The sequence below is a fragment of the Apiospora aurea genome (assembly GCF_038362705.1).
Source record: "Apiospora aurea strain CBS 24483 chromosome Unknown utg000004l_segment0_segment0, whole genome shotgun sequence".
In the NCBI taxonomy this organism is placed as follows: Eukaryota; Fungi; Ascomycota; class Sordariomycetes; order Amphisphaeriales; family Apiosporaceae; genus Apiospora; species Apiospora aurea.
The window spans coordinates 2,773,044-2,795,783 of NW_027117391.1; the positions used below are offsets into that span (position 1 = coordinate 2,773,044).

General features: G+C 44.8%; 7 protein-coding genes across 7 annotated transcripts; 3 read left to right on the forward strand and 4 right to left on the reverse strand.

Annotated features, from left to right (window-relative positions):
- Window positions 1–2,582: 2,582 nt before the first annotated feature.
- Window positions 2,583–4,226, forward strand: PG986_005637 (amino acid transporter; the record flags this gene model as incomplete). Its single annotated transcript, XM_066841859.1, has 4 exons — window positions 2,583–2,883; window positions 2,957–3,513; window positions 3,603–4,078; window positions 4,130–4,226. The coding sequence occupies 4 exons, from the start codon at window positions 2,583–2,585 to the stop codon at window positions 4,224–4,226; spliced, it is 1,431 nt and encodes a 476-aa protein (XP_066701721.1).
- A 252-nt stretch (window positions 4,227–4,478) lies between these two features.
- PG986_005638 (uncharacterized protein) lies at window positions 4,479–5,264 on the reverse strand (the record flags this gene model as incomplete). The annotated part of the gene is made up of 1 exon (XM_066841860.1): window positions 4,479–5,264. One exon carries the CDS (start codon window positions 5,262–5,264, stop codon window positions 4,479–4,481), a length of 786 nt encoding a protein of 261 aa, XP_066701722.1.
- A 448-nt stretch (window positions 5,265–5,712) lies between these two features.
- On the reverse strand, window positions 5,713–6,582 carry PG986_005639 (uncharacterized protein; the record flags this gene model as incomplete). Its single annotated transcript, XM_066841861.1, has 1 exon — window positions 5,713–6,582. The coding sequence occupies one exon, from the start codon at window positions 6,580–6,582 to the stop codon at window positions 5,713–5,715; it is 870 nt and encodes a 289-aa protein (XP_066701723.1).
- Window positions 6,583–15,353: 8,771 nt separating this feature from the next.
- PG986_005640 (cytochrome P450) lies at window positions 15,354–17,110 on the reverse strand (the record flags this gene model as incomplete). The annotated part of the gene is made up of 4 exons (XM_066841862.1): window positions 15,354–16,302; window positions 16,360–16,502; window positions 16,595–16,805; window positions 16,929–17,110. 4 exons carry the CDS (start codon window positions 17,108–17,110, stop codon window positions 15,354–15,356), a joined length of 1,485 nt encoding a protein of 494 aa, XP_066701724.1.
- Window positions 17,111–17,901: 791 nt separating this feature from the next.
- Window positions 17,902–18,444, forward strand: PG986_005641 (uncharacterized protein; the record flags this gene model as incomplete). Its single annotated transcript, XM_066841863.1, has 1 exon — window positions 17,902–18,444. One exon carries the CDS (start codon window positions 17,902–17,904, stop codon window positions 18,442–18,444), a length of 543 nt encoding a protein of 180 aa, XP_066701725.1.
- Window positions 18,445–20,922: 2,478 nt separating this feature from the next.
- PG986_005642 (uncharacterized protein) lies at window positions 20,923–21,639 on the forward strand (the record flags this gene model as incomplete). The annotated part of the gene is made up of 1 exon (XM_066841864.1): window positions 20,923–21,639. The coding sequence occupies one exon, from the start codon at window positions 20,923–20,925 to the stop codon at window positions 21,637–21,639; it is 717 nt and encodes a 238-aa protein (XP_066701726.1).
- A 214-nt stretch (window positions 21,640–21,853) lies between these two features.
- Window positions 21,854–22,237, reverse strand: PG986_005643 (uncharacterized protein; the record flags this gene model as incomplete). Its single annotated transcript, XM_066841865.1, has 2 exons — window positions 21,854–21,941; window positions 22,071–22,237. 2 exons carry the CDS (start codon window positions 22,235–22,237, stop codon window positions 21,854–21,856), a joined length of 255 nt encoding a protein of 84 aa, XP_066701727.1.
- Between the last annotated feature and the right edge of the window lie 503 nt (window positions 22,238–22,740).

Genomic DNA, 22,740 nt, shown 5'->3' on the forward strand with positions numbered 1-22,740 from the left:
TTAAAAATATTTTATAGTATATTATAAAGTAGTTAATTATTTATTTAAGGCTATACTTATTATTTATATTAGTAATTATTATAAGCGGAATATATTATATTTACCTTAATAAACTAAGACTTTTATTTTTTAAATAATAATTACTAGGGTATTTTTACCCTACGATTATTAGTTTACGATAACTTTAATTTTACTTATATAAATAATTAACCTGCTTAATAGGTTAATTAAAGGGTATATTATAAAAGGATAAAGATAAAGGGTCGCCCTTTAACGCGCTTAGCGCGCTATATAAAATATTTTATTTATATATTTATTAATATAGTAATACTTTTTTTTTATCCTTTCTTTCTTTCTTTTAAATAGTATTTTAACACTTAATATATTATTTAAACGCTCTCTACCGTACGATAAAAGGTAAATATTAATTATTACTTATTTATTAGCGATAACTTTAAGGGTAAAAACTACTTTACGTATTTTAACTTAAGCTTAAAGAAAATCCCCTTTTTTAACGTAATTATTATTAATAATAACGTATACTAAGTCGAACTCCCTTCGAAACCTCGTTTTTAAAACCTTAAAATAATTAATATTTAAGGGTTAAAGTATATAAAAGTTATATAATAATAAATAAAAAAGTTATACCTTAACTTTTAACGCTGTTAATATAAAATTATTATCGATATAATTTCTATATTTATTTAAAATTAAAAGCCTCTATTAATTAAAGTTATAAAGCTTAATTAAAAGGATAAAGATTTTTTTTAATTATTTTAAAGCTATAAAATTAAAAGTTTATCCTTTTAATAATATTTTAAAAGCTTAATTCTTATATTTATAATTAATTTTATCCTTTTTTAAAGGAACTATTATTATTAAACCGATTAGCTTTTAAATATAATTAAAAGCGGTAAAATATTATTAATAATATTAATACACTTTAAAATAATTATTTACTTATAATTAACCGAATTGTTCCGTATTAAACTTTAATAGGCGGTAAGGTTAATTATTATAATACCTTTTTTTATCGTTATTATAGTTTTTATTTTATCGGTATTAAATTTAAATTAAAGGGGTATACTTATAATAATAATAGTATTAAGCCGATTAAAAAACCCTTATACGGCCCTATTTAATATATATATAAAGCGCCGAAAATTTATCGCTTTAATACGTATAATTTTAAAGGCCGAATAACGTTTTAAAAAACGATATATTTATCGCTTATTAATAAAATAATTAACCCCTTTTATAAAAAGAATACGTTAAGTATATATACGAAAAAGTTAATACGTAAATATATAATTTAAGCTAGCTTAAAAAAGTTTATTTAATTAAAAAAGTCTCTTTTATAAAGGTAAATAATTACCGAGTTTTATCTTACTCTTTTTTTAAATATTAACCCTTAAGTTAATTATAAAAGGTACCTTTATTAATATTATAATCTTTAACCGTATAATTAATACTTTCGCCGGTTAATATAACTTAAACCGTTTAAATAATACGAGCTTCTTTAATTATATTAATAATAATAAAAAAGGGAAAAAAAGAAGAGATTAATTTACTTTAATTAATAAACGAGTGAGATTTAACCCCTTTATATACTGTTATTATTGCTTAGGGGCTCTAGAATCATCTAAAATCTGGAGGGGTCATTTGAGGGGGGGGCAGCCGATAGGGGTTGCATCTTAGATGTTTCGCTGTCATACGGTGTCGTAGCTAAGTAGTACAACAGCGGCAACGCAGCTTTCACTGTGGCCAAGGGTGCTGATGGGGTGCCAAACTGGACACCTCATACAGGAAATCTGCTGGTTTACAACTTGACCGTGAACACAATCCAGACTCCCACAGACGAGGCATGTACAGCTACATGACGAACGCTGATCTCAGGAGTTTGAGGGGCTATCCATCACCGCAGTCCTTGCAGTTTCATCCGTACTTGTGTTTGTGGGAGTCAAAATAGATAAGAGGACATTATCAAGTCAGAATCATCTTACGGGACATGGCCTTATAAGTACCCGTCTATTCGCGTAGCATCAAACACATCTAAATGCCTTATCTCCTCAGCGCCCGTTATCCCCAGTCGTGCCCCTGTAACATCAAGATGCGTAGGTCACGACAGCCCGACGGGGACGAGATAACCCCGCCTTTCTGACTGATATCATAGGCGTCGGCAGTTGATAGGGGTAGATGCAGGGGTCTGGTAATCTGGGGTTTCGGGGCCCCTCCGACCGATGATCGGCTCTGTCACTCCGGCCCTTTCACCACTACGTCAGACAAGACGCGATACGGCTGCGCTGCCTCTGATAAGCCCGGTGTTTCTTCCCGCTCACTCTTCCATGTACATGCATAGTTATCTAATGCGTATGGCAAGCTTGTTGCCCCCATTCGTACTATACCGTATCTTTGCTGAATGACTACATGCTGCAATTATGATCTGCTTGAAAGGGATATCATTAGATAGATAGAGAGCATTCGATCTTCACATATCTCACATACGAGCCCTTCACTTCCTCACCTCTCTACAACTTGGTCTCGGCATCCCATGCAGGCCTGATACTTCAATTCAGTTCATCATGGATTCCAAGAAATACGAAGTAGAAAGTGACGTGCCGGATGCAAGAGCTATTGGCGAAGGCCCCGACCACCAGACATTGAAGCTGCCACCCGGCTCGGATGCAGATCTCGAGAGCCATGAGGTCTTCAAGAAGAATGCCGATGGCGTCGACTTCCGCACGGTCGGATGGCCTTGGGCCACCGTCATCTTCCTCAAGATCATCTTCTCGACCGGCATCCTGTCCATCCCGACCGCGCTCTACGCCTTGGGTGCGGTCGGGGGCACTCTGTCCCTAGTGGCGTGGCAGGCGGTCAACACGTGTAAGTAGGACTGCTGTTGACTTGATATGCGTGATGCTGGTTCTCCTGCTAACAATATGACGATACTTACTAGACTGCGCCATCGTCCAAGGCAACTTTCGCAACCGCCACCCCGAGTGCCACTCCATCGTCGACATGGCCCGCACCCTGGGCGGCCCCTGGCTCCGCGAGCTCGTCGGCCTCATCTTCCTCGTCGCCTACGTCCTCGTGACCGGCTCGGGCATCATTGGCCTGTCCGTCGCCTTCAACGCGCTCTCGGACCACGCCTTCTGCACCGTCTGGTGGGGCCTCGTCTCCGCCGCCATCATCACGGCCTGCTCCCTCGTCCGCACCCTCAAGAACATGGGCTGGGTCACCATCGCCGGCTTCGTCTCCCTCTTCGTTGCCGTCTTCATCGTCACCGTCGGCGTCACGACGCGCGATCGGCCCGGGGCCGCGCCGCCGACCGGCGACTTCGAGCTCGGGTTCGTCGCGGTCAATTACCCGGATTTTGTGGCCGGCATGACGGCGACGGCGACTATCTTCATCTCCAGCGCGGGGTCTAGTTCGTTCTTGCCGGTAATCCGTGAGATGAGGAAACCTAGGGATTTCAAAAAGGCTGTGTATGCTTGTATGGGCGTCGTTCTATCGGTGAGTCACTAGCCACTGCCCTTTTCACTTGCGCCCTCAGGGGTCACATCTTCAAAGTCATACCACTATAGAATCTTACCATCTACTAGTGCTACCTTTCATTTGCTGTCGTAGTGTACGCTTGGTGCGGCAAGTGGGTGTCCAACCCCGCCCTGGGTAGCGCCGGCGATCTCATCAAGAAGATATCATACGGTGTTGCACTGGTCGGCCTCATTGCGAGCGGTGCCATCAACCAGCATGTCGCCGCCAAATATGTATTTGTGCGTCTTCTTCGAAACTCGCGGCACTTGCAGTCAAACACCATCACACACTGGGTAACTTGGGTGGGCAGCACACTTGCGATTGGCGCCGCGTCCTTCGTCTTGTCCCAGTCCATCGCCATCTTCAACTACATCTTAGCCCTCGCCGGATCGGTCTGCTTTGCACCCATGGCTATCATATTGCCGGGCTTTCTTTATCTCCACGACTTCGCGGCATACCGAAGGGGGACATCGCTCCAGAGAACAAAGTGGGCGCTGCATATCTGTTTGATCCTTTTGGGCGCCTTTATTACAGTCTGTGGAACGTGAGTACAATGCGCCAACCCCAATAAATGCATGGCCAACAATCTCGCTAGATATGCGTCGATTATGTCGATCAAAGAAGCCTACAATAATGGCGAGATTGGTTCCGCCTTTAGTTGTGCTGACGACTCTGGGACGGTAGCTGGGTAAAGGGGGCCGACAACAAGATGGTGAAATTCGTCCCCGGATACTGAACTCTCTAAATTCACCACAGCTAGTAATCTACTCAATCGGCATTTTGCTTGGCTTATTTCTAAAAGTTCCAATTACTGATGACTTATACGAGGATCTATGAACGCCATATTATCACAACTTACCGTGAGCCCCAGATACAGTAACCTAACACATATGCCAAGGCTTCTTCTGAAGCGAGACGAACGGATCCAAGCCCAGCGTCTCCAGTTAGGCCTTCTGAAGGAACTCCATCTTACGATCAATCATCTTGACGAGCACACGGAGGACCACGGTCGCTTCCTTCTGCCACTCATCAGCAATAGACAGCGGCATGGGCATGGTAGTTGATCTCTCGATGGCAAGTGCCGTAACGGAGATCTTATTCGCATCTGCTCCCACGTTCAGGTCAGTAACAAGGTGCTGATACGTTTCAGGCAGGTCGTACCGGCCGGCCTGGAAGATGATGACTGCCATCGCATCTTCCTCTTCGGTGATGGGCCTCAGGGTCCCGCCCATCTTGGTAGTTGGCTTTTTAGGCACCGGCAGTAACGACCGTTTCTTCATCGGACTTGCTCGGGCGGGGGTGGCTGGCGCACTTGCGCTCTTCGTCTTTCCATCATCGTGAATCTTTCGTCCACGCATGAGATGCGCGACGGTCTCATCGACCGTCAAGCCCTTGCTGATCATAAACTCGCCCCATTCGCTGTGAGTCAGCTTGTAGCTGTATTTGAGCCGGACTTGCTGTATCGCAACTCCCGCCTCGCGGCTGCCGTGTGCCTCGGGCTCGTCTTCGGGGAGCAAGAAGCGCTTGTAGTAGGTCCGGAGGACGAACCTGACCGTACCGCAGTTCAAATCGGCCCGCTCAAGCATCCAGCTCCGGCGTCTCTCCCAATCCGCTGCCGCATCGTCGGATCCTTGGGCATAGAAGCTGCAGAGGTCCTCATAGAGGTTCTTCTCGTAAGCGAGCGTCCCAACGGCTGCTTGTTCCTTCGACTGTCGTCGTGTTCCAGACATGGCGGCTGTATCGCAGACGTCTCTGGTACCAAATCGGGGGTGAATGTGTGAGTATTGAGTGTAGTGGTGCAACTATGCAACATGAATCGTTTGAAAGTAACAATCTCATTCTATGAGACCCCCTTGGAACACTATATACTACCCGTCGGTGACGGGAAATAACGCCAAACCCCGGAACAAACGGTGCCACATGTCTTTGGGCCATACAATCGCCCTTTGTTACCTGATGAAGAAGGAATCATTGTTGGAAACCTTCGCGGCTATAGACAATGCGTAACAATGCCAGGGACAGGCCACCACAGGACGCAAAGCCATATCACCGCAGATGAAGTATATAAAATCCAGATAGAATGTAAATAGTCATTTAGAAGTCTTCATGCCCCTTAATATCCTTGCATATCTCGACAACAGGCAAAGGACTTGCCTAGTAGTACCAGTCCTAGCCACCTTAAGGCCAAGTCTCGCGCGCATGCAAAACGCCAGCCACAAACCCGTCCCCCGACGCGAACGAGGCCATCGCATACACGCCGTTGACCCACCACAGCAGCGAGAAGACGCCGTACTGCCAGATATTCCCATCCTCCTCGAGCCACAGCGGTCCGCCCGACTGGCCCTGCGACGTATCGGCGTCCGTGTCGAGGGGCCCCGTCGCATCGCAGCGTTTCTCCGTGCTAACCGTAATACTCTGCTGCCGGTACGGCCGACTACCAGAGTCCTTGTCGCCCGGGTATCCATAGTTATAGAAAATGGGCTTGCCGCGCTTACTATCGTCAATGGAGTTAGCGCCGAGGAAGCCGAGCTGCTCGCCCAGCGGCTTGTCCAGGATGAAGATGGCCCAGTCGTAGGGCTCGCCGCAGGCGCCCTCGGGGAACGGCGCGGCCGGCATCAGCACCGTGGTCACCTGGGCGCCGGGCAGGACCTCGCCGCCGTTGTAGGCCGGGGCGAAGTAGTAGGGGATCTCGGGGAAGTGGCAGTGGCGGGCGGTGGCGACGTGGCGCGGGCCGATCAGGGAGGCGGAGCAGAGGAAGGTGGGGCCCGTGAGCCGGCCCATGGCTGAGTAGGGGTAGTTGGTGTCGTCCCAGCGGACCCGGTCGTCGGGGCCGATGGTCTCGCGCTTCTGCTGCGGCTGTTGGGCGGCGGCAGGGCGGCGGCCGCTTGGGAGTGGCGGGGCGGTGATGTTGTATAAAGACATGAGATGGGCCTCTGAGATGGTGACCACATTGGGAGGAGGAATGTTCGCTAGTCGCGGGCCGGGCTGGTTGGGGTTGGGTAAGATGGGATGCATCGAAGTCCAACCGGGTTGGCCGTTGGTGGGCATAGCGGATGACAGGCTCGCGAGGCAAGAAGCCAGACAGAGAGCCGTATAAAGCGACATTGCGGATGCGCAATCGTCTGTTATGTCTACTCCTGCTGGGGTTTGTCACGTTGAACAGTTTCTCAATAATATATTACATCCGGAAACACCCCTTTTATACAAAACACCGGAGCCGAGTACCAAACTGGATTTTGACGGGTATTCGAAGCGCCTACGTAAATCAAAATTGGTCCAACAACTAACCCGAGACCTGAACCCGGCCCGAGATTACCGTCATATTGAGGTTGGTCACTTCATCTGACCCCCCTTCTCGAAGTTCATGGTAGCCAACTAGGCGGATTGATTCGACATGATCCTTGTGCTTAATTGCAAGGAGATTTCCGAACCGCAATCTAGACCGGCCCGCGGAGCATCTGGGTATCTCCCGGGTGCTAGAAATTCGTCCGATTGGTTTCACCGGCACACCCTCTTTGGGGGGGGGCAGACACATGTATCGGTCATGTCGCTTTTTGTAGCTATCGAGAGAAACATCTCGGCTGTAATGCCAACATTGGCGTCCATGCAGTCATCAATATTTCCGACTGTATTTCATTGCAGATATTAACCTCCCCCGAGCCAAGGCATCCAATCTTGCCGGTAAAATCATAAGCGAGCTCAGTCCATTTTGGCAAATCAACGTTGAGCAGAATATGCGAGCAACTCCCATAACAGCCAATAGCAAGTCTCCCTTGTACAGTTCCAGCCTGTCGGGTCCAACTAATTCGGACAAACATGCATCCGAAGGGTGGCATCCGGGCGGCCCCTAGCAGCCACGTTGGTGGATGAAAACTCCGACTTCTGAACTTTTGGAAGGTGGCAGATGTCTCGCTCATCTATCCGTGACCGAAGATGTTCCGTTGCGGATGCATGCATGTTTGTTACTTCCGTCTCCATAGCATATTATAGCTGTTTGATGATCTGAATCTTAAGTCGATGCACCCCCCTACGCTTACACCCCCCAACGGTCATCGGCGAAAAATAAAAACACCACAAGCAACAACATAGTAGATTAGTCTATAGAAAAACAACGAAAAATAGTAAAAACATAGAAACAACGTTATTCTATTTTAATTAAACTGAAGGCCTTACTTTCCGCATTAGAACTTAATTCTAGTGTTTCCTGTAATGATGCCGGCGGAGTTACACGCGCCGGCGTATGCGAGCCACCTGTATCCTCCTTTTTTGCTTCCTTTACCTCCATTATCGATGCATATTTCCGGTTAGGGTTAAGAATAAGCCTTTTCCTTTTTTTTCTCTTTTTTTTCTAAATTAGCCTTTAACTAAGCCTTTTCGTGCTGGAGCTGGCCGACCTGGCCGTTTAAAGAGTTTAAGCTTTTTTAAAGTTTTCGAAACAGTACTTTTCATATTACGCTATCGAATCGCATATTATTATTCTTTAACTTTTCGGCTAAATTTTTAATTTACCGGGAGCTAATTAAAGTAGCTAACGGAAGTACCGTATATTCGGCTTCCGGATTCGGTGTTAGCTTTTTAGCCGGTCTTATCGTTTACGAGGCTTCGAATTTTCGGAACCGAGAGTTTAGGGGTTTATTAATATTATAAAAGAAAATGCTAACTGTTTTTTATTCGCTAGCGATAATATATAGTTTAAAAGTAAAAGTTTTAACCGCCGCGTAATACCTTAAAAAACTCTTTTTTATTTATCCTTATATTATTAAGCCTTAAATAGTATAGTATAACTTTTCGGTGGTATTTCTTTTTAAGTATACTAAACACCCTTAAATCTAGGGGTTGCAAGAGGTGCGACGTGTAAGCTAAAAAGAAGAGGAGCTAGACTTTATTCTCGATATATATTAATAGAAACTCTTCGGTCGAGTAGGAAGCGTAGTTATTTAGTATAAAGAAGCGCTATTAGTCGGTATTATTGGGGGTAATTTAAGGGAAAAAGGTTTACTTAAGCTATATTAACGCTAGTTTATTACTCGTTTAGCTTTTCGGTAACGCCGTAAAAATATCTTTCTACACGACGCCCAAGATTATAGGCACCGAGTTAACGAGCCACTCCTACGAATTATAAAAGCAGGATTTATAGATATCCTAAGGGTTAATAAGCTCGCATGCAAGTAAACTATAGGATCATATTTCTTAATATATCGCGCGGAAGCCGAATATACAGCACTTGGGCCAAAGGGAAAAGATCGATAACTCGGTCGAACCATCGAATAATCGAAAATAAACTTTATTATTTAAATTTACGAGGTCGAATTAACTTAGCCGAACCTTTATCGAGGGGACGTAGCTAAGGCGCTACGGTATAGATAATCCGATGGATAATCCGATAGTTATTAATACCGGTTGCGCCGGACTCGCGTAAAATTAATACCACCCGCGAAACAACGTTGCGGCGTATAATTAAGAACTTTAAACGCTTTAAACGCGTCCTAATAGCGAAAATGGCTCGAAAAGAGGTATCGAAGAAGGATTAAAGTATTTAGAGAAATTAATCGCTAATTTAATAGCCCTTAATAGTAAGCGTAAAGAGATTTTTTAAGTAATTAGGGAATTTTGTATCGAAGCGATCGAATTACGATTATATTTCGACGACGACGATAACGCGTTAATAATCCGTGGAGAATTACGAAAAATAGTCGGAAAAGCTATTGTTTAAGTTACGTAGGATCTTAAAGCTATATAAATTAAATCTTGGGCTTAAATTATATTTACGCCGCGTAGTAGCGATTTTATTACTTAGTAACCGAAAATTATCGTTTTAATCCGTCGAAACCGCGAAATAGTAATTAAAAGTGTAAATTAATTTAACGATATTTAAAAAAGGAGGCTAGTAAATATTGTATAGAGCGTTAATATAATAATCGGGTATAGCGAGATTATCGTAGCGAGGAAATTATTTAGTGGCGATATCGTTTTTATTTTTAAAAACGAGGCGAAGAAATATATAGAGAATAATGGATAGGTTTTAAACGTTTTCGGGATTAATGCGTAGTTTATTTATAAAAAACTCGTAGTTATTACGAAAAAGGTCCCAGCGAAAAAACTACGGGATACTTACGATAAAGCCGCGTTATTACGTAGTTTACTCGTAAATAAATATAACCCGAGAAAAATTTCGAAATGTAAACGTAGCCTGCCGAAGAATCCCGAAGTACGCTACGCTTTCTTTATTTTATATGCGAGCTTTGTTTAAATTGTAAAGGATTTGTATAATAACGGTTTAATATAGGATTCCGAGATTTTTAACTGTGAACCGTATAACGCCAGCCTTTGTATTTAATAGTACTACCGCTGTTACGGTTATAACTATATAGCTAAGTATTATCGGAAGCAGCAGCGATATAGCTACTATTTTATAGTAGTATATTTTAGGGGAGACTAAGAATGCCTTTAAAAAGGACTACGAGGCAGGAAACGTTATATTAATTACGGTAAGGAATATACGGCGTGGGATTACGGCTGCCCCGTAACGATTTAGTAAAGAAAACGCGTAAGAGAAGTTTATACCTACCGGCCTCGTTAATTCGAAGTTCGTAATACCGGCGATAGCTCGGTAAGAACAGGGCGTTTATTATTACCAATAACGTTCTCTATTAGCGATAAAGAAGGGTATATAATAATTTCGCGAAAAAGAGGCCGCCCGCGATTCGATTCGATAATAAGCAGCTAAGGTAAAAAAATACGCTCGTAAAGCCGGCGCGGCACCGTTGTTCTTTTATTAACGTAAAATATTATTATAGTTTTATAATTATAAGTTTATAAATAATATATTAAAACGTCGCAGTATTAAAAGTAATAACGGTATTTATTTTAATTAATTAAGAGGAGTATAATATATTAATACTATAAAAAATATAAACGAACCCCCGCACGTAAACCGCGTATTATTTAGAGATAGTTAGATATCGAATAATTTACGGCGAGGGCCGAGCGGTTATTTATATATATAAACGCTTCGATATTGTTAAACTAAAGATTAAAATAAACCCCGATTAGGTTACCGTTATAATACCGAGGGGAAAAAGTAGCCGCTTTATTATATAGTTTATATATTCGCTAATTTAAAAAAATTTTTAATAGCGGAGCCCCTTAAACAACCTCGATACGACCTCGTACCCCGGGCGATACTTACTCGTCGAAAACTTTAACATATACCATCCGTTTTAAAACGTATATAGCAGGAAATCGTACGGAGCAGACAACTTTTTTACCTTTACGGACTAATAAAACTTAAAACTAGCTACGCTATATAAAGAAATTACGAGACGACGCTACGGATAAAGAGATTCTACGCTAAACTTAGCCTAAATAACACAAGGAACGATAATTTTATATAAAAGAAACCCTGGCTTAAAAGGTTCTAACCATAGGGCACAGGTTGTCCGCGTCGAACTAGAAGCCAACTCGTTACGAGGTAATAAAACGAAAACAGAGGGATAGAACTAAACGATATTAAATAAGGGGCTAATACGGGTAAAAACCGAAGCACATTTAACCGATATCGCCGAGCTAATAAGCCCGAAAGAATTAGATTAAATTATTAATAACCTTATAAACGACTTACGAAAAATTACCGATATAATAGCCTTAAAAAAAACCCTTTATACTAGTAAAAGTACGCCCTAATGGTTACCGGAGGTCCAAAAAACGTAGACTATAACGAAATAACGATACTAAGCTTATCTCGCAGTACCCTCGTAATATATTTAAAACTAATACACTAAATCGAAAACGGACTTAAAAAGAATCGTTTAAATAACGAAAACGAAAAGCTGGCGCTACGTAATCACCGCTGCCTCCCACGATTTTAAAACACTTTAATCGCTTAAACGATGGGCTTAACTATAGAGCTAGACGCTACTATAAACAGCGGGAATCTTAGAATTACGACGTAGCAAAAAAGCTATTAACGAAACGCGAAGCCACGACGAGAAAGCTACGCTTTTTTAAAAAAGTTCTTTTTTAACCTAGAAACCGACCTTACGGACTTAAATACCGTACCGAATTATACCCCTAGCCTTACCCTTATTAAGGCAAAGGTAACGGCTGAAGAAATAAGAGATATTATTAAATAAACGGGACCCTGGAAAGCTCTAGGGGAAAACCTTTTACCTCTTAATTTCCTTAAAGCGTATAAGGAACCCCTTTTCCGGACGTTAGCCGGTTTAGCGACAGCGAGTTTCCGGCTTGCTTACTTTCTTAAACGTTTTTATACAGTAAAGGTTATCGTAATCCCAAAGCTAAATAAAACAGTAACCGAAAAGCAGACATTTAATAAATAAAAACCTATTTTATTACTTAGTACGGTCGGGAAAATAATAAAAATAATTATAAACCGGCGAATTACCGGAATAGCCGAGGAGTATTCGTTTTTACTTAAAAGCTAAATAAAAAACCGAACGTAGCGGTTTACCGAGTTAACTATTCGACTAATTATCGACGTTATTCGTATAACGTAGCAATAAAAATGCGTCGCTTCCCTTTTCTAGTTTAATATTAAAAGCGTTTTTAATATAATTAACTATAAAAAATTAATTATTATACTCCGCGAGAAAGGACTGCCGGATTAAGTCTACCGATAGGTCGAGAGCTTTATTACGAACAAATCGGTCCACTTTTATTTCGACGGCAAGTCGTTAAAAAAGATCCAGCTTCGCGCTAGTGTTCCGTAAAATTCCCCGTTATTACCGATCCTTTTTTATTTTTTATATCGCTATATTATACGAAGAGGTAAAAGCGTACGAATAGTTTATTATCGTCGGATTCGCGAATAATACGAATCTTATTACCGTAAGGCTAAACTACGTTACAAATTACCGAAACTTAAAAAAAGCCTAAGAGATTTATAGCCGCTGGGTACGCACGAGAGGGATAGAGTTTAAACTTAAAAAAAGCGAGTTTATTTATTTTATTAAAACGCGAAAAGCTTATACGCTATAAGTACGCCTTAAAAACGTTATTATAACGCCGGTAATCTTTGCGAGATTCTTCGGCGTTTAGCTTTATCGGAAGCTATAATAAAAGGACTATATTTTAAAAATTAAAGCGAAAATAGTAACTTAGATATTAATTCTCACTAGGCTCGCAGCGTTAGTTTAAGGATATCCGGTACGAAGGGTAAAAAAGCTTTATACGAAAGTAATACGTAGCGTACTCGCGTACGGAACGTCGGCTTAGTATAGAATAAGCAATATTAAAAAAGGCCAGCTTTTAGCCTTATAATAGTTTAAAACTCTTATCTCCGGACCGTAATAAGAGCATATAAAGCGACCCTTTAATATTACTTAAAAACTAAAGCGGTAGTTTCTCCCCTCGACCTTTATTTAAATACGAAGGCAGTTAGCTTCGAGATACGCACGAAAACTACCGGGAAACTATAATTTCTACGCGGCGCTTATATAAAAACGGTAGAAATTATTAATAAAAAACGTAGCACAAAAAAAAAGAGACAAAAGAGACCTTAAAGGGCTATTAGCGAAGCCCCCATAACTTTATAACCAAGCGACGTTTAATTAACGTCAACCAGACAATAGCTAAATAATTAAACGGTCGAATAAACGCTTAAAAAGAAATGGGAATAAAAATAGTTCTATACCGTTATTTCGACGCGAGGCCGCCGCGAATTAATTATAAAATCGCCGTTAAACTAAAAAACGTGCCGTCGTTACGACGATATATTTAAACACGAAGTATTGGTTTTAATATAAGCACGTATTAAAAAAATAGGGCTTAAATCGTTCCTATTCACCTGTCGGGTTTTAAACGTCCCGACGCCGCTATATAACTGCGGTAAAGGATGAGAGATAGCTGAACACCTGATCTTATACTATAAAGACTTTGAGGGAAAATAAGAGCAGCTAGTAAAACAGTTAACACTTAATCCGTTACGAACTCGTCGCGATTTAACGGCGCTTACTATAAAAAAAGATACGGCGAAAATTATCGCAAAATAGTTTTTACGGACCGGTTAACTGCCGCTGTATAAGTTAATAATAGAGATTAAAGGACTACCCGAACCTGGATAATCTCTTTTTAAGCCTTAAAGTAAGGGTTACTAAACTGGTGGGTAAAAACCAACATGGTAACGTCGAGCACGTGAAGTAAATTTTATAATATTGGCAGCGTGTATTTTTAGTCCAGCTTCGGCACGGTTTATTACACGAGGAACTAGGTAGATATACCGAAGGCCTTCGGCATACGGCGTACTATTAATAATAATAATAATAATAATAACGCCGTAAAAGTTTAACCTTTTATTTAATCGGTAAAAGTATTATTTTCCTCGGGAAACTACTATAGTTAAAATTATTAGCTTTTAAATATAATTATCGGTTTAATAAACCGGCTATTAATACTAATTACTTTTACTATAGTTATTTATTCTCAGTTAATAGAGTTTTTAACGATAACTCTTCGCACTTTAACAAGGCCGATTACTATTTAATTACTACCGGCACTTAATTATATACTAACTTCGTTATAATTTTAAATAAAAGCCGGTAAAATAAGCTTTAAAAAATCGTGCTTAAGCCTTTTAAAAAACTCTCGAATATTTTCCTTAAAAGTGTTATTAATACGCCGAAAATTTATAGTATATAAAAGAATAAAATTTAAGTAAGGGTGGCGCTTAAAAAAATTATTAATTTAGCGTTTTTTTAATATATAATAATTTTTATTAGCTTTAAATATACGTTAAGTAAATATCTTAAGGTAGATATACGGTAGTATAACACTTAATAAGATTTATATAAAAGCTTAAGACGTAATTCGAGACTCCTTTACCGGAATTAGCACTTAAAGCGACTTATTTCTATCTTTTCGAGTTAATCGGCCTTTTATCTGAGCTTTTAAAGTCGTGCGGCTAACCCGGTGCTTTAAGGCGGCTGCATTAACACGCGCGCCGCGGGAAACGTCCTAAATCGCACAATTAAGGTTTAATTCGCTCACTATAACGTTAAGTGCAAAAAAAAAAAAAAAAAAAAAAAAGAAGACGAAAAGAAAAAAGTAATTTAATTGAAAGTGCGACGAAAACTGACTTATATATAGTTGCAGAAAGAAGGTGGTGTTAATCAGGGATGGTGTTTTTACCTATGTCCGTTGAGGGGTGTGAGCGTAGGGGGGTGCATCGACTTATTTGTCTACCTTGCCGTCGTTACAAGTTAGTCTTTCCCTTCTTCCTAATCTTGTTTGGATACTGAGAATCTGAACTCGCCAGATGTCGTCTAAAACACTATTCCCCATGGGGGTCGCGCTCAGAGCCGTACGCGACATTTATACAAGTGATGCCCACAATCACTTCGATTCCCCAAGCAATGTCTGTATCCAAGGACCCAACCGAGAAATTCAACATGATATTCATCATGTGGTCTAGCGAATCGCTTGGAGGGAGAAACGGTTCCATGGTTTTTATAGTCTCAGGGCGAAGCGTCACGGGGTCTCTGTCCTCCAGCAGGTCCTTGGGTAAAAGACAAACGCTGTTCTGCCCAGCAGTCAGACATCTTCTGGCGAACGCCATAACATACGGCTCAAACCAGACCCTGTGGACATGCCTGTCGCGTTCCGTGACTAGACTAGGCGAAGTGACGATGTAATTACATCTTGGCTCTTGGGAACATGATGGTAAATGGGTCGCCCGCAGACATCACCAGTATAGTAGCTATGGACGTTACACTAGCGGCGCAAATTTTCCAACTCATAAATGAATGCCCCGAGGAGGTGGACTTGAAATAGGTAAAGTGTTGCGGTGAGGGGGGGTGTACCTCTCAACTAGCTATGACGGGTCGTCTCGCCCCCGCCATGGCATCCTCCGAAATGAATCCGATTGCCTCTTCTGCTCCCGAAAACGTGAAATTCCACTTCTTGTTCGGATCTCGAGGATGAAGCTCTGCTTGAATATCCTTGTCTGGAATGGGGAATCCAGTCGGGGGTGATTTCTCAAACGTAGGCTCAGGCCACTTACCCCCAACAGGCACGACGACGAATTGAAGGACGATCAGCGCTGCAAGGGCCATGATCTCGTTGCTGGCGAGATGTCGTCCGGGGCAAAGCGCGTCACCACCACCGAATGCGCGGAATGCGACCCGGTTGTACTTCTTTTGTCCTGTTGCCGTGGGTTTGCGAGTGAAACGCAGGTGGTCGAACTTTCCAGCATCTTCGCCCCACGCTGTGGTGTCAGTATGATGTACCCTTGCTGGTATCATCAGCATGCTCCCCTTCTTCAGCAAGATGCCGTTGCTGAGAGCCACGTCGTCGAGGATCACGCGTGGACCCGGGTTCACGGCACGGTAACGCAGCGTTTCCTGAAACGTGCTCAGGAGAACTGGACAGCGTTCGCGAAGGCTAGCGATGTCAAGGTGACAGCCACTTTCGTCTTCATGCGCCGCTGCCAAGAGCTCTTCGCGAACCTCGCTCAACACACGAGCATCGGAAACAAGGTGGAAGATTACCCACCACGCACAAGGTGCAATGTTGCCCAGTACGGCAAATGTGTTTCCGATCTCACCGCGCGCAATGTCTTCGGTCCCCAAGCCAAACAGCTTGCTGTGATGCTCATAGCGCTTGCGGACAAGTCCAGAGGCGGTTTCGAAGCCACGATTCCGCACAAATCCCATCATGGCGGCGGCGACAAGCTCACGTGCCTGATAGAACTTGGGGAACAATGCAGTGGCAAACGGGAACATGGAAAAGAACAAGAATCCGTTCTCAAAGGTCCTAACTCGGTTTGTTAGTAGTGTTCCCAAGGCTGATGATGGGGCAACTGGAACGCACCGCCAGGCGTCAGAAATCGCTGAGTCTCGATAGGGATTCTGAGGCCCCCAGATAGCCTCTGTCCCAGAGATCTCCATGAGTTTGCGCAGCATGCCGTATAGGCCAACCTTGACAGGGCGTCCCTTGGATCTTATGGGTTCTAGCTGGGCAGACAAAGTTTCGACGAATCTTCTGCTGGTCATGTCTAGATCATTCCGGGTGCTATTGCGGGTGCAGTGAAGATTGGCCAGCTGACGCTGAAGCTATGCTCGCTCATCAGGTCTCGGTGCATGATTTCCTGGGCTTCTTTGCTCATGCCGACCACGTGGCCCGCATCGGCAGCGATGGCGGCAAAGCTGACAGCGCGCCATTGCTTTTCGAGCTCGGGAATGAGGCTAGGAGAGTTGACTACATAAATTCGTTGGAAAGGCATGCGCAACGTGTAAATGGGCAGTCGATATTGTTTTCTACATCCCACGTGTCCATGTTAGCTGTGGGATCCCCTGATGTTCTGGTTGGGGCGAGAAATATAAGAAGGGAAGGAAAAGTGAAAAGTATAAAGTAAGGGAGAATTCGAAATTCAAACGAACCGTAGGCGGAAGTGGAGGCGTGATTTCTCCCTCAACATGCCAACGAGGGGGCCGATGAATGGCCAACCCGTCTCAATGGCTGGCGGCTCTCGCGCATCCTGCGTGCAATAAAGGAGTAAGCGGAGGAATACGTAAAGGAGTGCAACTATTGCTCCGGCGACAATAGCCAGAGTAGACGCCATGTTTTAGCTGGTGATTATAGCCTTTAGCTTTGAGCTGAAATCTGAATTTGGAAGGGGATATTTCGCGGTGCAATCCGTCATTGCATTGAAATTTTGGAAGAGTTCATGTGTGAGAAGGGAAAAGGAGACATTGGCAACAACACCAATGAAAACAGAGAACCAACATGAAGTGCACCAACCTCATCGGACCGAAACCCTTGTGCTGGCACTCATGCAGCCCCCCTTACTTCTAGAACGACAGGGGGCTGCTGAAGTCCGTTAAAGACACACCCCTCTGGAGGGTTACACCAGGCATGTCACAAAGTGCCAAGTCCCCACGGTGCGACACTTGAGTTGGAATCGTTTACTCCAAGGCGACAGTGGATATCCGAAACATCATACCAAATTCCATAAGCCTAAAAGCCTGTCGATAGACAACCGCCGATGATACGCCTCTGAAAGCAACCTCCCCATCAGGCCTCGGTACGTCTCTATTGATGTATAACTAACATCCCAACCCCGAGGATTTTGTCTCTGGATAGCTGACTCTGTCTATTTCTTTGTATGATTCTGACTAGTCTGTTGCATTTTTCCTGCACTCAAGTATTGAACTTCCATTCAGACTCCCACTCCACTATACACCATGAATACCAGTAATAATACGACCACCCAGGTTATCTTGCCGACCTCCAATGATGTGATCCAACCAACTGCCTTCTATGTAAGCATCATGAACTACCACATGACTTGGACTGGTTCTGACGATATGTAAGGTCTTAACTTGGCTCTTCTTTGCCCTGTGCGACATCGCGATGGCTGTTCGACTCTACATCCGCTATGCCTGCTTTCGCCGGCTATGGTATGGCGATTACATTATGCTTATTGCATTGGTCCTCCATACCGCTGAGGCTATCTTGATACAGCTCTTTGTGAGGAATGCCTACGACCTCGCAAAGGCTGAGAATGGTGACCTTTCTGTCACGGGTCCCGACTTCTTGCCCAACTCAGGCAAGGCCTTTGCTGCTCTCGGAGCCAGCATTACTATCACCATGGTCGGCGTCTTGGTTATAGAGCTGAGCTTCTTGATCTTCTTCCGCCGCCTCGGCACCAACATCCGCTTCTTTAACCCAGTGTGGTGGAGCGTCTTGCTCTTCACGGTAGCTGGAACTGCCACCCAAATTGGCATGCAGGCTTTCCAGTGCTACTTCTCAGATATCAACGATATCTTCAGCGATAGGTGCACCAGTGAGACAGTACTGCACCGTAACTTCATCAATCCTGTCTTCTCTGCAGTCGTCGATGCTTTGTCAGATTTGCTTATTGCGTTTGCCTTCCTGCACCATATTTGGTATTAGGTAAAAAGGGGCTCTGGCTGACATAGCAACAACCCAAAGTTGTCGGTTTGCCAATCGCGGTCTGTTGGAGAAGCCGGATCAGTCGGAGCAAGAAGATACTCCTGACGGTGGTTTTCGGTCTGGTATTCGCCACCATCGCTATCACCATTGTGCGTGGAAGTGTCTTTCACTCCTCTTGGGCCGGAAATGGAAAGATACAGAGTGTAACATTTACATGGTTTTGGTTTTACTGCGAGTTGAGCGTTGGTACGTTATTCATTTCACACGCCACGGTGTATCCTCTTCTCAATGAGTGTCAAACAATGACCAATACTCACCATGTGCATGGAAAGGTTTTCTCGTAGCCTGCATCGTGTCATTCCGCGCTCTATTTGTCCAGAGAGAATCGCTCATCAAGGCTCGCCAGGAGAAGCAGCAGGAGCGCGAAGCGGCTCACCAGAGCGCCAAACGCAGAGGCTGGCGAGCTAGAGCCCGCCAAATGCACGACAGCGTCCTTGATACGTTGAGATCGGCCGAAGAGATATCGGGACTTGACCAAAGCAAGCCACAACGGCTTCCAGACGTTCCCTCGGGCCTGATGACAGTGAATTTCGAAGATGACAACAACTGGGGCAGGTCTTTACCTAGATCCAATGCGGGAAGCAACATGAAGGTTTTCGATGAGCGTGATGCTTCATCGATGGGAACGCACGAGTAGCCACAAAGTTTACTTCCCTCAGAGGCTGCAAGGTTTCAACCACAGTCTGCAACTAAATAAGTGCTACTGGACTTATTTCAAATGTGGCCGGTTTGAACTGACAAGACAGTCACATATGCGGATAGCATTTGTTAGTGAGATTGGTGACTATTGGCTTTGTCTCCATACCAATTATGGTAACCGCCTTCAAGAGGAACCGACACGAACCCAGATAACCAACCCAGCCCCCCTCCCTAGCCAACAAGCAGCCCGAAATAATAACATTCTTTGCACCTATGCATCTGGGCGAAAGGGCTGAGTCCCAACTAGTAGGTTATTGGATACATCTGGGTGGACATTATAGCAAGCCGCCAGCCGCCAATGCTACCTAAGACGATCTCACTTCTTTTGGGTCTCTAAATATGGGTCTACTTCATGCAAGACCTCTCATTGGCAATCGTTAGCCGCGTTGTCTCCAAGAAATCTTGCCATTTGCATCTTTCCCTGCACCAACATTCCCTTGGCAACAAAAAGATCGCATTCTGCCACCGTTCGGGAACTAAAGCGGATGAAAATTGTTGTCACGATCTCTGCGTTGCTTCTCGTTTATCTTGAGACAGTAAATTTTATCACCATTGTGAATGCATGTGTTGGTTCGTTGTGCATGTGATAGGGTGCTGAGCCTCTTACCCTCGGGGTGTTGGTATCATGGCGTGACTTGGAGGATTGATCCAATGCAGTATGTGAGTCGAACGGACGAGGCCGCGGTATATCACCAACAGCCTTTGACGATTGGTCCGGGTTCTATCCGAGGCGCGGTTAAACCTTTTGGGAAACGCAAGGCAGTTTGGGGAAGCTGTCAACGACGACCGACACGTTGAAGATGGACGTCTTCCTGGAGATGCTGTTAGCTCTCACGACCGGGACGCTAATTAGTACTGCTCCCAACCTTTGTAATCTGTTGGATCTTCGAGTCAACCGAGGCCCTTGGATTCGGCGAGACTGTCCCCTTAGTATCCAATGCTTGGCAATTCATGCCAGGTAAGAAGCAGTTTATCAACCGGACAAGGTGAGATTCCTGTTAAACTCCTGAGCAGCTACAGATTCGAGATGGCGACGTTGGAAAAGAATGTGGTAGCTTTGTGTTGGGCTTCGAGACGTCTAGTTTTTCGAGGGTGAAGGAGTGAAGGAGTTTCGTTCTTTCTTTTCTCTTTTTCGTTTCTGGGGTCTTCGGCAGACTGCCAATTCACTTACAATATTCGTGATGTTGAACCTTGTCATTATTCATGGATGAAGTTTACGTTTCCATTGTCTCTTTCCTGCTTGCTGATTAGAGCACACCCCTTGTCAAACTGGACCAACTTGACAATAAATAAAGTATAGTTACCAAAATGAAAATCTGAAAACAACTCGTGTAAACCTTGTTACAGTCCCGTTGGCGTTGGAGATGATTACCTACTTATGCCCATTTTGTATCCAATGAAGCTCCCAACTGGCCGTGTTGGACAAAGCACCATTTTCTCTGCTACCACACACAGGCATTCAGTAATAGATCTCCTTGGCTGCCATCGCCGAGACCGGAATTCCAAGGTGTTCATGAGTATTGCCCGCGGAGCTGCTCCGGAAAAGGAAGGTACGCGGATGAGGGGTAAGTAAGACCAGGTGACAAATTCGCTATAGTGACTTGATGATTTCCGAAAAACCTGCTCCGCTAAACTTCCCCGTGTTCACTGATCACACGCCAGCCTATCTTTGCGTACGTAGTACAAAGCAACACCATAAAGCGGCACAGATTCTTCAACATGAACAGCCAGGTGGCCAAGGAGTACAATGAACAGTCGAAGACGTACGACAACTATTCGACATCCATCCCCTACGGCGACCTCGAAGCGCAGCTATTCCGGCTCGCCCTAGGCGACGACTGTTCCGGCCAGACGGTCCTAGACCTCGACGCGGGCGCGGCCCGCGTCGACGTGGTCGTCATCTCGGCAGCCATGATGCAGTCCGGCCAAGCCGCCACCGAGGCGTCCCTCGGCCGCGAGGGCGTCGGCCGCATCCGCTGGCACGAGGCCGACGTCTCCCAGCCGCTGGGCCACCTACCTCTGCAGGAGGAGGGGACCTACGACCTCGTCATCGCGGCCTGGGTGTTCGACCACGCGCGCGACCGCGCCGAGTACGACGGCATGTGGCGCAACTGCGCGGTCTACCTCAAGCCCGGCGGGCGGTTTGTGGGCATCCGCATGGGCGACCCGCGGGCCCCGACCCTGGACAGGCGCTACGGGGTCTACATGAAGGACTTCGAAGAGACGCCCGACGGGCTCAGCTACCGCTATGTCATCCAGCTAGACCCGCCACTCGAGTTCGAGGCGAGCACACTGAACGTCAGCATGGCGGGCTCGTACGAGGTGCCGGAGAGGTACGGGATCACGGATTTTGAGACGGAGCCCCCGAGAACGCCCCGATCATCAAAGGGGACCCTTTGTTCTGGAGACCCTTCCTTGAGCAGCCGGGGATGGTAGTGTTCAAGGGCAAGAAGAGACTCGAGGTTTAAGTCATTTGGTAATGTGTTTTCAGCGTTCCGGATATCACAGCCAGAAGTAACATGCTTGATTAAGCGTATCGTAGGAAGGAGAGATTGTTGTCTATTAGTCTTCACTTCGTCTATCTTGATCCATACATGTGTGTCTTCCGTCATTTCACCACCCGTTCCTGTCCGCTCCCGACTTCCATTGCCTATAGCCAGATAAGTCTCTCCGCGTTGCTTAAGCCATCATCCCCGCTCCGTCGCATCCTCGTGTACTGCTGCGCGGTTCGCTGGTTACTTAAAGAAACGAGTCAGCCTTATGAGCCCAGCATGTGTCAAGAGCATGATGTTGTGGAACTCCGGAACGATTGGACTTACATGAGTAGATTACATTGGTCGGAGAGTCCCCCGCGGCGACAAATTTACTTGCAACCGAAAGTACCCGTGATGCAGTAGCTGCTCTGCTGGACATCGACCTCGACCTTGGGGTCGCGCTTGTCGAGGAGGGCGTCCGAGGCGCCGTTAACGGGAATGGCGGCGGCCGCGGCGATGGTGGCGTCCTGGAGGACGAAGGTGAGGTTGGTGAACTGCATGTTGGGCGGTTGGTTGATTACTGTAGTAGTAGTAGTAATAGTAGTAACTGGGAAGGACGATTAGGGAGTGAGTGGTGAAGAGTTCAAACAACTAAGCTCTCGGGGTTGGACCCTTTTATAGACCTGATCTGAAGAGTTGCAAATGGGGGGAGTGGTATTTACATTCAGTCCATCGACTGACTCTTCGATATACTGAGGTATCGCCACACTTGTCGAGTGTGCACTCGGTGAAGCTGAGTATAGGGCGGTCTGTTACTACCATGACAGGGGCTTGGCAAGTGCTACCATGTTAGAGTTAATTTTGACGGCATATGCCTTTCGCCTCATCTTTAAAGTTCATGGCTTGCCCGGTTAGAATTACAGCCCTGGCTATAGTCACGGTAGCATTGCCGAGTTACATCAAAGCGGGCCCCAGAGCAGAGCCTCAGATGTACCAAAGATGCCGATGTTTATGGAACGAAATGGTTTATATATGGCTCGGTTATATAACTCAGATCGGAAAC